At 31.6% G+C, this 13,237-nt stretch overlaps 1 protein-coding gene across 4 annotated transcripts in view; it reads left to right on the plus strand.

Annotated features, from left to right (window-relative positions):
- The window catches only part of LOC111046749 (regulating synaptic membrane exocytosis protein 2), a 167,519-nt gene extending 156,231 nt beyond the window's left edge, over nt 1-11,288 (plus strand). For 2 of the 4 annotated variants that reach the window (XM_039439560.1, XM_039439559.1), the window contains exons 23-25: nt 977-1,111; nt 4,291-4,317; nt 7,767-11,288. In XM_039439560.1, coding sequence (XP_039295494.1) covers nt 977-1,111; nt 4,291-4,317; nt 7,767-7,769 — 165 coding nt within the window. In that variant the 3' untranslated portion in view covers nt 7,770-11,288. The remainder of the gene's footprint in view (nt 1-976; nt 1,112-4,290; nt 4,318-7,766) is intronic. The other 2 variants (XM_039439562.1, XM_039439561.1) reach the window with 1 other exon arrangement.
- The last annotated feature ends 1,949 nt before the right edge of the window (nt 11,289-13,237 follow it).

A 13,237-nucleotide genomic window follows, 5' to 3' on the forward strand; every position in this document is an offset into this window, starting at 1 on the left:
ACAAAATTCGCAAAAAGAAAAAAATAGAAAATTCATAGATAAAACGAATAAAAATATTATCTTAGTCATTTTTGACCTGGAAATTAGAGGCATGCTTCCAGGGTATTTAAGTTGGCTATTGATCTGGTTTAGCCACCAGCAAATCTTCCTGTGCACTCGTGTATGCTGATCTGGGGCACTCCTCCACTATGTGTCTCAATTAAAGGGACACAACCGGATGAATCAATAAAGTCGAATTGAGTCAAAGAATCAAATTGGACTCATAATTTTAGAAAAGTGAATACTTATTGTTTTGAAAACTTTTATCGATCAAAATTTGAGATTGAACCCACTGACAAATTGAAATTTAGGAAAATGGATAACCTTATTTTTGGAAACATTAATTATCAACATTTGGGAGAGGGACAGTCTTGGGTTCAGCCTGTTATCCTGTTCAAGTCATTTTTTATTTAACAATTTGTGACTCTGTTAATGAGTGGATGAATGAATCACTGAGAATTCATTGAGAATCACTTGAAATTTGAAATTGAAATTGAAATTTATTCACAACATGTTTTACAAAATGTTTTTACCATGCAATTATTAGGGAAAACATGAAGGAAAAAAGAGAAGAACTTCAATAGCTTAAAAGCTGTGCTTATTGAGAACCAATAATTGAGAAGAATTGGTGGAGATTTTCCTGTCTGTTTCGAGATTTTTAAATTTTTATCTGAGAGAAGAAGAGTTGTGTCATCATCTTATAGTATCAAGTGGACACTGTCTGACACCGCTGTTATTATTAACGCCCTTATAGTCCTGTCACCAGCTGGCTCAGACCTTAGAATAGTAGTCTTGAGATGCGAGTGAACACTAGCGAGAGGTGATCAATTTTTATAACGGCAAGGAAAGTTGTGTGAGTGCGCCACACCAGATTTTTTGTCTGCACCTTCAATTTTATGATTAATTTACCAATTACATTGTGTTTTTGTGCTTTCAGGTGACAGTATGGGGCGACTACGGACGCATCGAGGGAAAAAAGGTGTTCATGGGCGTGGCTCAGATCATGCTTGACGACCTCAACCTGTCCAACATTGTCATTGGCTGGTACAAGCTGTTCGGCACCACGTCATTGGTTAGTGCCGCCGAATTAGACCACGCCCACTCCTCACATCTCCGCCAATCATCGCGGCAAAGCTCGCTCGCTAGTCTAGAGTCGCTCAGATCCTAGCCTCGTACGGGGGATACTCCTAGCTAGCCTCACACTGCTTGGGATCCTCCTATCCTTACCCCAAACCAGTTCACGCTAGCCTCAAACAGGGGTTACACCTAGCTAGCCTCAAACCGCTTAGAATCCTGCTACCATAATCTCAAAATCATCCTACCCTCAAAAAGGTCTACTGTAGCTAGCCTCAAACCACTTAGAATCATGCTATCCTAGTCTCAGAAACCTTTAATCATAGCCTCAAACAGGTTCACCCTAGCCAGCCAGAAACCGCTTAGAATCCTGCTACCCTAGTCTCAAAATCATCCTACCCTCAAACAGGGCTTCTGTAGCTAGCCTCAAACCACTCAGAATCATGCTACCCTAGTCTCAGAAACCTTTCTCTTCTAGCCTCAAACAGGTTCACCCTAGCTAGCCTGAAACCGCTCAGAATCCTGCTACCCTAGTCTCAGAATCATCCTATCCTAGCCTCAAACAGGTTTACCCTAGCTAGTCTCAAACAGTTTTACCCTTGCTAGCCTCAAACCACTCAGAAACCTGCCACCCTGATCTCAGAAACACATCTAACCTAATCTCAAACAGGGTTACCCCAACTAGGCTCAATCAGGAATACCTCAGCTAGCCTCAAACCACTTAGAATCCTGCTACCTTAGTCTCTGAAACCTTTTATCATAGCCTCAAACAGGGTTACGCTGGTCTCAACCCGATTAGAACCATTCTATCCCAATCATCATCGTCATCCTTTGATTATTTGTAACAACTTAGCCAGAAACAATTTTATCTTTTGCTAGCCTTGAATCACTTAAACCCTAGCCTTGTACTAGGATTTCCTTCTAAACATCCTAGTCTCAAACAGGGGCACCCCTAGTTGACTAGTTTGCAAAAGCTCTGATTCTAGCCTTGAAACTCTATTATTTGATACTTTCTAGAGTTTTTTGTTCTCCTTCGATAGTTTGACACAGTTGGTGTACACTTAAATTAATTTCAAATGTATTCGAATTGAGCATTTTCCAATACCGAGATCAGTAGATACAAAAAGTATAGGTTATAAAATATCTATCCACCTTGATTTGTTAAACTATTTAATGGAAGATTTCATTAGTAATTGCAGTTAACCAACTGCTATGAATATTATTTCTGTATAATATTTGGAGAAGCAAAAGTCCTTATTTCAATTCACATAGCTTGCATTAGATTCAAGATTCAAGATTCAAGATTTCTTTATTGCAGAAAACATTTATACAAATGCATAGCATCGTCATAGATTAAACATGGTAAATAAAAGTAATTACATTCAAAGAAATAATAATACAAACACAAGCATACAAACATCAAACAAAATACCCTCAAATTAGAAACTCCTCTTTTCTATATGGACATATTTCTATTATAAATAAAAATTATAACATCATTATTAAAAATAAAAATTATAACATCTTTTTATGGCTCTTTTAAAATTAACCACTTCTAGCTCTTTGAAATGTGCAGGAAGCTTATTATAAGCTCTTATACCGAACTCCTTAAAACAGTTCAATGTATTTGCATAATTGCACTGGTTCACTCTAAGCGATTCAGAATTTCTAGTGTAATGGTTGTGAACGTTGCTATTTACAGAAATACTTGCTAAATTAATTTTTACATACATAAGACATTCAAGAATGTAAATAGCTGGTACTGTCAAAATCTTGAATTTTTTAAATAAATCTACACAGTGAAAACGACTATTCACATTAGCAATGTCCCTTACTGCCCGTTTCTGTAACACAAATAGTTTATTTACATTCGTATCATTACCCCAGGCAACAACACCATAATACAAATGAGAATGAAGATAAGCAAAATACACTGAAATTAAAACACTCTTATCAACAATGAACTTCAATCTATTCAACATAAAAATTCCCTTCGACAGTTTGCCACATAATATTTTGATTTGTAAGCCCCATTTTAAATTGCTTTGAACTGTAATACCGAGAAACTTTGCATTGTCAGGTTTTTCTACAGACATTTAAAATAATTATCATACAGTGATAAGACTATTAATTTAATGATGTCAAATAATTTTCGTAGTTTAAGGGCTATTATGTTACTGAAAACAGACTCTCGTGGGGATTGAAAACAAAACTTATAAGAGAAAGAAAACATGAGCCACATTTTATGAGGTTTCAACAAATAAAGAACTTTATTTCACTTCAATTTTCATCTGCTCTTTCTGTCAAAGAATAGCATTGGTTCTTATGGAAGTATTCACACATTTCTGTTCTATCAATATGTGAACACTTCCATAAGAAACAATAGTATTATTTTTCTGTTTATCAGAGCAGAAATTAATTTGACAGTGAGTTTCACAGTTTCTATACATATTTTACTTTCCATTTTCATTCAAAGCTTGTGTTTTGAGTGTAATCCGAACCACCAAACTATCCAGATCAACTGTACACCAATTGTGTTCCTCTATCGAACTCCCATCTAGATAGACCTGTATGCAACTTGCTATACCTGTAGAATATAGTTACAAAAGTTTCTCTCTCCTTGTAAATATTTCTTCCTCATGTTAATTCAAATCAAACTGTATCATTATCATCATTCTACTCTATACTCTATATCATTGCTCAAAAAAAACTCTTTATACACTCAAATTGCTTGAAAAGCTGTAGCAAATTTATTAATATTCTTCTACACATTGATTGTAAAACATTGTAGCCGTTTACTTATAGCTTGGTAGCAGCTAATTGCAGCATCATTTTTTCAAAAACCTAGGCCTATCTCTCGAAATGCTTACTCATTTGAATCAAATATAACAATCATGTAGCTACTCTAATAATCTGTTAGCTTCAAGTATCATGCTGATATTTAAAAAAAAAAAAAGTTTCACCATTTTATCCTCAGAATCTACCTTTTCATATTCAATATGGCTGCTTCCTAACTTTTCTTACCTGTGTAAGAGTATGGGCATCAGTAATATTCTAGTCTATTTTTCAATATTTTATTTCATTGGATTCTCTTTTTTATTAATTTGTTTGTCCTTTTCTCTCACATTCATTCATGTATTCATCATCTTCATCCGTGGCTTTGGCGTGCTTCATCAGAATTCATCGCATAGTTCATTATATCCAGTACGTATAGTAATTTTGAGGTTTTCATTTATTTAATAATGTAATTCAATTTACCATTAATGTTTCATTATTTCTCTGTTTAAACTATTTCTGATATGATGTGTAACCTACATTTTGGACTATTGTGTGAATTGGGATATGTACGATTTTTAGCTTGGAACTTCTGTAAAAGTTTTATAATATTGTGCATGCATGAATAAACTTGATCATGATTATGCAAAAAAATTGCATGAAAATAACTGCTTAATCATCAGTTAGAAATTTAAATTTTCACTTTTTGTGTACGGTAGTTGAGAAGTTGATATTGTGGTAATTATTCATATTAAATGAAAAAGACTAAGATATTGTCAAAAAACCACAGATTTATTGATAATTAGAAAGACCGGTTTTGGTTTCGGTTTCGGTCTTTCTAATTATCATAAATCTGTGGTTTTTTGACAATTTCTTAGTCTCTTTCATTTAATATGAATAATTACCAAAATATAAACTTCTTAACTACACAAAAAGTGAAAATTTAAATTTCTAACCGATGATTGAGCAAACCGGTCTTTATAAGTATCAATAAATCTGTGGTTTATTTGACAATTTCTCAGTTGTTTTCATTTAATTTAAAATGAATTTAAATTTTCAAATTAGGGAAGAAACAGTTTTGGGCTTCCCGATCATTCATAGTTGAGAATGATATTGTATTTATCAATTTATTATAAATAAATGAATAGATAGTCAATCATCTTCAATCACTCTATAGTTTGTAATGTGATTTGAAATTATTAGTAGATAATTTAATAAGTTAATCACTCAAGTCAAATTTTGCCATTTGAGTGAATTTACAAGTTAATCAATCAAGATAATCTATTTGAATGAAATTTACGCTATGAACAGGAATGTTCATATGGAATTTCTCCATATTAAGGTGGAATAGAAGAAATATTGCCAGTTCCACATAATTTATAGAACTGACATTTATTTTATTTCACCTTAGTTTACAATCAAAGTTATTAACAAAATATTAATAGCTTAATCCTTATAGATTCTATTAGATTGAACGGACAAACACATATGTCCATCATGTGTATAATGAGTTATGTTCAATCTAATAGAATATATAAGGATCAAGTTATTAATATTTTGTAAATAACTTTGGTGTAAACTCAGCTTAAGGTGAAATAAAAGAAATGTTATAAACATTTTTTCAATAACTTTGGTGTAAACGCAGCTTTAATCTCTTTGAGTTTAATTCAGAGAGTTATCAAGATTACTCCAAGGGCCGGTTTCCGAGCTCGGGATTGTGTTAAGTTCTAGACTTCAAACAGCTGGAGTCAGAAAATTGGCTTTCCGAAACGGGGCGTAGTCGTAGTCATTGTCATGGTCACGTTTGAATTAAATTTCGAAAAACTAGTAAATTTAATACAAAATAAAATAAAGAGAAAAGGGTGTAAAGTTTCAGCTATTTTGGATTATTTAGGAATGTTTAATCTCGTCAAGGAAAACCGTTTCCAATAATTATAGAAATGGGAAAATAAAAACTACGACTACTGTTATAAAAACTGCGACCACGCCCCGTTTTGAAAAGCCAATTTTCTGATTCCAGCTGTTTAAAGTCTAGAACTTAGCACAATCCCGAGCTCGGAATCCAGACCCAAGAGTTACCAAGATCAACTCTTTGGGTTGAAAACTTCTAGATCTTTTCAAATGATTGAGTCAATAACTTTGATTTTATAATAAGCACTTGATGAATAGTAATAGCATGGGAAAAATATTCCATAAGAAGATATCCTGAGCAATATAAATTTGCTTTGCAGATAAAAAGACTTGATATTTATTCAGTATAGAGAACAACCACCTTATAGGTGCGTACAGATTTACGCGCCGCGAACATGAGCAATTCACTTTTAATCAGCTGATGACAAACTTTTTATATCTGTATCTTACCGTTTCTGTAAAATACAGATATAATCAGCTGATTAAAAGTGAATTGTTCATGTTCGCGGCGCGTATATCTGTACGCACCTTATAAATAACTAGAGTAAATAAGATTAATATCCTAATATATTATATTCAATGGTTTGTAGAATTCATTCAAAGTTTAGAAGTTGTGTAACAAATTCTGCTGTTGTGTATCAAGTTGAGATGAAACTGTATCATATTTTGTTGGTACTGTAGCATGTGTGGTCATACTGTATCATTTATGGTGATACTGTATCATTTATGGTGATACTAGAAAGAGAGATAGCCTACAAAGATAATTATGCCATGGTATAGGGCGTTTATTTACCAACTTCCACTGACAACTCAAGCCGATAGTCGTAGTAGTTCTTTCTCCCGAAGCTATGTGACGCTGGTAGTCTCTCATACTGTGCCGTTCTTACACTCTTACCCAGCTAAAACAGTAATCTATATCTATATAAATAAAAACTACGACTACTGTTATAAAAACTGCGACCACGCCCCGTTTTGAAAAGCCAATTTTCTGATTAAAAATCAAGCCTCAAATTTCGACATTCGATAACTTTTTTATGTGTGCACCGAATTTGATGATTTTTGTTTAGTTGTGTTTGTTATGTTCAGGACCAGGTTTATGGCCTATCAAATTTATGATCAGACTTCAGGACTCTTTCCTACAGTCCTTCAAAGTTTACATGTAATCCTTAAAAATTAATATTTTTGAGCTGGCCACACACAGAAATAAATCTGTAGATCTGTTTTTCTATTTTTTCTTTCTACTGATTCACAAAATGTTAATTATAATAATAATGCCGCGGTGCGAACGACGTTCAAACTTGGGTCGTAGAACTCGAAATGCTGTAAATTTAGAATATGCACGGGAAAATCAGTACCTAGCAAGGAGATGTGCCATTCAATTTTCCACCAAGCTGCTTTCAACTATATCTAAAAATACTATCACTGTACAACTAACTAAGCGCATAGGAAGTCCATATTGAGATATAAAATACTGATTGTTGGATAATTTTCATAAAAATATAGTGCATCAGATTAAGCTAAGACTAAGCACACCTGAGGAGGCGCGGCTTGGTGATACAAAGTGTTGATCTTACGGAGATTGCCTTATCACACCGTTCCACGCCATGCCCGATTCAGAGTGTGTGAGTTCTTCCATTCAAACCAATATAAGCAAGAAGCACCTGGATGCAAAATGCCGCATCGCGCCTCCTCAGGTGTGCATCCAGCTAAAGTTTGTCATGAGATGCATTAACTATTTGGCGGTACGAAGTTCGCCGGGCCAGCTAGTAATAGATAGTAGTCGACAGTTAGTAACCGGCTTGATTCAACAATAAATCAGCTTGAAATTTGGAACATAAACGACCTATACAATGGGATATCTTCTTATGCTATTTTTTCTCTATGTTATAACTATTTAGATACATATGCAATTTGTGTACTAACATTTCAAAATATTATCAATACTAATATTATTGTTCTTGTTGCAGTGAGATTTCAGTGAAACTATACGTCAGTTTCAAGTGAGATATTATCATACAAGCAGTGACAATGCCCCGAAACGATACAGTCAGCAAAATATCCTGCGTTTCCATGGTTACAAATCAAAAACAAGAACTTTTCAAAATACTCGCTACAATAATAAGCGTCGATCATCTTCAAAAAAATCTATCACCTTACATAATTTATTCCACATTGTAACCTACAATGACTGTTATACATAATACATACTATTACATGACAAAAATTACTACGATTTGAAGATAATCTTGAAGTAATGCTCTGAATCATATAAGGTTTCTACCATTTTTTTATTTTCGCAAGATAAATAATACGAAAAAAATTATTAACAAAAAAAAGATATCAAATAATATTACTATTAAATATCGTCTTTTGAATATTGTAAATTACTATATCAACATATCTTATGCAAAACCGATCATTAAACATACATAAAAGAATTTATCCATAAAGATTCTATAATGTTGAAAATACTACATTTTCTAAACCGCAAAAAGGGTATAAGGAGTAAAAATAATGTATTTATGACGCATAAGTTTATGATTGTTGATTTCGTGTTCCGATAAATATGTTTACCTATTAATTATGAAGTTATTTACTATTGAAAATAATTAATTTCAACTTTTGTGGGATCTTTCTTTGACAGTGTCCATTTATCATACCTGTACCTTGTTCACCAATTTTCATATTTTATTTATTTTTAATAGTTATAAACTTGTGTATTTTTTAGTTCCAATGAAATTTAATATGGAATAAGTTTCAGTTTCATAAAAATAATTCAAATTTGGTTGCAACCAACTTAGATGATTATAATCGGTTGGAACTGTACTGATTTCCCCATATTTGTCTGGAAGTGAAATTAATCGATATGAGTTATCAATAACTATTATAAATAGAAGTTTATCTCATAAGTAGAAATTTGCATATCTTCAATATAGTATCGACATTATTTGGAAAAAATTATTCTGTTATTGAAATTTATAGAATATCTTGTGATGCAGTAAGAATTGGTTACATTATATCATTCCTTTATAGTTTCCAATATTGATTAGGAATCGGAACTTTTCGATGATTAATTTTGTTGCAAAAACAATATTATCAAAAGAAACCTTATCATTGAATTCAATAGCCTATTGTATATTTGCTATTCATATAATTTGAAATTGTTTTTATGTATAAACATCTCCATCCTTCCTGTGATTTTCATTTGCAATGTGATAATTTGAGCGCTATTTTTATCGACAGAGTTTTGTAACTTTCAAATTCTCCTTAAATTTAGAAAAAAATTGAATCCATCTTTGTAATTTTTTATGGTTGTATGCAAGGTTTGTAGTTTTGGAAGAAATATTCAGAGTTCCACCTCAATATTTGTTAGGATATATTTAGGGATAATTATTGTTTCCCATTAAATCGACCCAAACTATTGAAGCTTTTGAAGTGTTTTCAATTTGAAATACGACGTAGTACACCCATACTATGACAATATTAAGGTATGCTAGAGTTGATAGATGTGTGCAAATACTCTTTTTAACCTTGTAAAGTACGCTCGATACTGTTTTTAAAGCTTAACTCCTTCTCTCGGCATTTATTATTCGAGTTTTAAGTAGTAGGGTGCGTTCAAAAGTCATGAGATATTTTTGTGCATATCTATTGAGCATTCTATGCCTAGAATTGTATCTTATGACTTGGACAGAATAGGTGAGGTGGATCTCCGCTATATTTCTAGTAAAATATAAGATTATCTAGGTCAAAATTTCACAAATTGTAAATACCATATCATTCTACCAACTAATTCTCAATCATTTATATTTAAAAATGATTTCAATAGACAACATTATCTGTAACTGTCTTCAAAATCCATATCCTTTTGTTCCAGTCCTGTTCGATCTTGTAATATAGCCTATATTTATTCTAAGTAGGCTATATGTCTCAATCTACCAGTTAATTCTCAATCGTTTATAATTATAAATGAGTTTAATAGACAACATTATCTGTAACTGTCTTCAAAATTCATATCCTTTTGTTCCAGTCCTGTTCGATCTTGTAATATAGGCCTATATTTATTCTAAGTAGGCTATATGTCTCAATCTACCAGTTAATTCTCAATCATTTATAATTATAAATGAGTTTAATAGACAACATTATCTGTAACTGTCTTCAAAATCCATATCCTTTTGTTCCAGTCCTGTTCGATCTTGTAATATAGGCCTATATTAAATTTATTCTTAATAGGCTATATATCTTGCACTTGATCAATTAATTGATCAATCACTTGTTTAATTATTAATTAATTATGAGAAAGCCATGCTAACTCTCAAGCTCGGTTGCACAAAAGCTCGTTGAAATTCAATAATGATCAAATCATGTCACGAAAAGAGAAGACTCATTCAAAAAGAAGGTTTCTCTGATTGGCTCTCGTGGCAGTTAATCATGATTGAAATTTAAATTGTTTTTGTGTAACCGGGGTTTAATTCCTTTTTTAATTTGAAACTACATTGTCTCTAAAATGTTTACAAACACTGTAGTGATGTCAGTGTTTTTAGAGATATCAATAATGTTGTAGCCCAACAGCCCAAAAAAGTATCTCATTTTTTGAGAGAATCTATGATGGTTACAATATAATAATATCATTATCAAGTTTTTTTACTTTATACTTATCAGCCTACTTAGTATGAATATCGTTCCCACAATATCCCATTTATTGCCATATGTTTACCACATTATTTGTAGATATTGTATCACATTTTTCCCAACATGCAAGACATTTAAAATTTTTTTCTCAATTTCTTCCCAATATCCAGTAAATCTAACTCTGCAAACCCAATTTTTTTCCAATCTCTGAAAAACTTAAAGTAAAACTACAACCTTGCAAACAACAAATGAGCCTTTATACTTGAGCTGGTCAACTGTGCGTGTGTGAGAGAGTGAGAGTGAGATGGTGAATAACGTAAACTGTAATGCAAACTTACCGTAAGGTTACCTGTAAATATTATACATATAAAATATCATGACTCAGCATTATCTATCAGTATAGCGTAAATAAACACAATGTCCGTGATACAAAAAATATGCAGAATACAATATTAAATGAAAATTTATAATTAAATATACAATTATAAATTTTATAATGTACATCATATATGCTGAAAGGTATTGATTGATATCAGTATGAATGTTATCGACTTACCGTGAACGGAGTGCTTATCGTATGTAATATGGAATAAACTAAGTCTAATATGTATATTTACCAATGTATTTATACATGCAACCACACCTATAAAATACTCAAGTATGTAAGTGTTACTTGTGTGTGTTCGTGTATGTATGAAACTGTATAAATACTATTAACAAATGTATTAATGATTTTTACATGAAGATAAGTTAATTATTAAATAACAAGAAAGCTTTAATGATGCTGATTATGATAATAATGATAAAATGCTGAAAATGTTAACTCTCAATCAATAATAATAAATAATATTATTTCTGAATAATGTCTAATTTATTTACTCAAATACAGTATTTGTTTTATTCAAATTTTAAATTCAAATTCAAATATTTTTTATTCCTTCAAGTATTTACAAAGAAACATGAAAAAATTCATAAATTTCAATTGAAGAGACTTTGATATATTGTCAAAGATCCACTTATTTATTTATTTATTATTTTACAAAGGCGACTTTCTAGAAGTATTTTAATTCTAGGTGATGATGATTGGATGAATGATAATACAATGAAGTTAGAGTTATGAATGAATAAAAATTATAGGTATAATAATACTAAAACACTATATTTTTGACAACTTCTCAAGTCTATTCATTTATGGAAAAGTTCCACAACATCAATATTCACTCTACAAATTGAATCATCGATTTTATGTTTTCATATCCACATAGGCCTAATTTAGATAGTGATCAAAACCTCTGGGTTCGTGACAGCCTAGAGAAAATAATACTCAAATACTGAAAGGATATTCGTTTGTCTCTGGTGACAGTGAATCAAAAGAAATGGAATCATTTAACAGTCGGTCACCCATCCAACATGAGTACTCATCGTTTGTAGCTGAATTTGATTATTAGTTTATCATTAGTAGAAGCGAGGTATTAGTTCAGTAACTTGAAGTTTCTGTATTTGAGAATCAATTATTTATTAAATAAAACACCTGTTGACTACAGTGTGGAATAATGTTATTGTTGAGAAATCAAATATTATAAAATCAATATAATATGATGTTGAATTGTTGAAAAAGGGTTCAATTCCCAAGGTATCCTCATCAGTTGTCCTTGACATTTGGAATCAAGGTATTAAGAATACATTGGCCCAGTTGCACAAAAGCCGGTTAAATTTTAACCGTGATAAATTTCATAAAAACCAATCAAAGAAGGTTTTTCTGAAAGGACAGCTTCTCTGATTGGTTCTCGTGGATCACGGTTAAAATTTAACCGGCTTTTTTGCAACCGGCACATTGTACTCTAAGTTCCTTGATTTAAACTAGAAAGTCTATTAATATTATTGATAATATTAATTATTATTTCTATTAATAGAACTATTCCAATAGAAAGCCGAAGTATTGAGATTCTAACCTTTGATGAAACAATCCTACACAATTTTATTCACTGATAAAAGTTTTTAATCCATTTATAGTTACCTCAGTTTCCAGATTAACTCACTCCCCAATATTTCTCTAAAAAAATGCAGAATATAGCGGATTTATAATAATTGTTCTCCAATTCCAGTATAGATGATTCAAATTTGGTAGGATTTGAATAGAATACGTCGATAATAATAATAATGGTACAGCGAGTGTTCAAGTTATTCAATTCAATTTTATTTTTACTGTTATGCAAAGTAGGCTATTAATACAATATTAACACAAGTCGTAAACATTACATCAAACTATAAACTGTAGGCCTACATCATAAAAAATAGCCTTAACATGAGTGTATTCATAAACACTTACGACTTGAGGATATAAAAAATGTCAAATACAGCTTCAAGCACGATATAAATTGAAGTTTCATTCTCATGTGAAAAAGTACCTATAAGGAATATACAGCTTATAAAATTATTATTTACGACGTACTTCAAGTTAGGTACAATAATATTGTTACAAAAACAATTTCTCATGAAAAAATATGGAAATTTCCAGCAGATATCATTGTAAAATAGAAGCGAATTACTTGGTAAAGTACGTACATCTTGTTATTGTGAATTCAAGTGTAGTTCCATTCCTTTTTTATGACTGTTTTCATTTGATCAAATAAATTATTATTGTTTCCGTCTCATGACCTCGTTCATCAGTTCGTTTTATTCTCTTTTACTAAGATGATTGAAAGAATGTCGGTGATAAATAATAAGTCAATAGGTATTATTATCTAGCTCATTCATCTGTCAAATGTACGCTCTAACGAAGGTCAAGTCTTTTTCTCAAGGTCTCTCT

This window comes from Nilaparvata lugens, chromosome 13 (assembly GCF_014356525.2).
Source record: "Nilaparvata lugens isolate BPH chromosome 13, ASM1435652v1, whole genome shotgun sequence".
In the NCBI taxonomy this organism is placed as follows: Eukaryota; Metazoa; Arthropoda; class Insecta; order Hemiptera; family Delphacidae; genus Nilaparvata; species Nilaparvata lugens.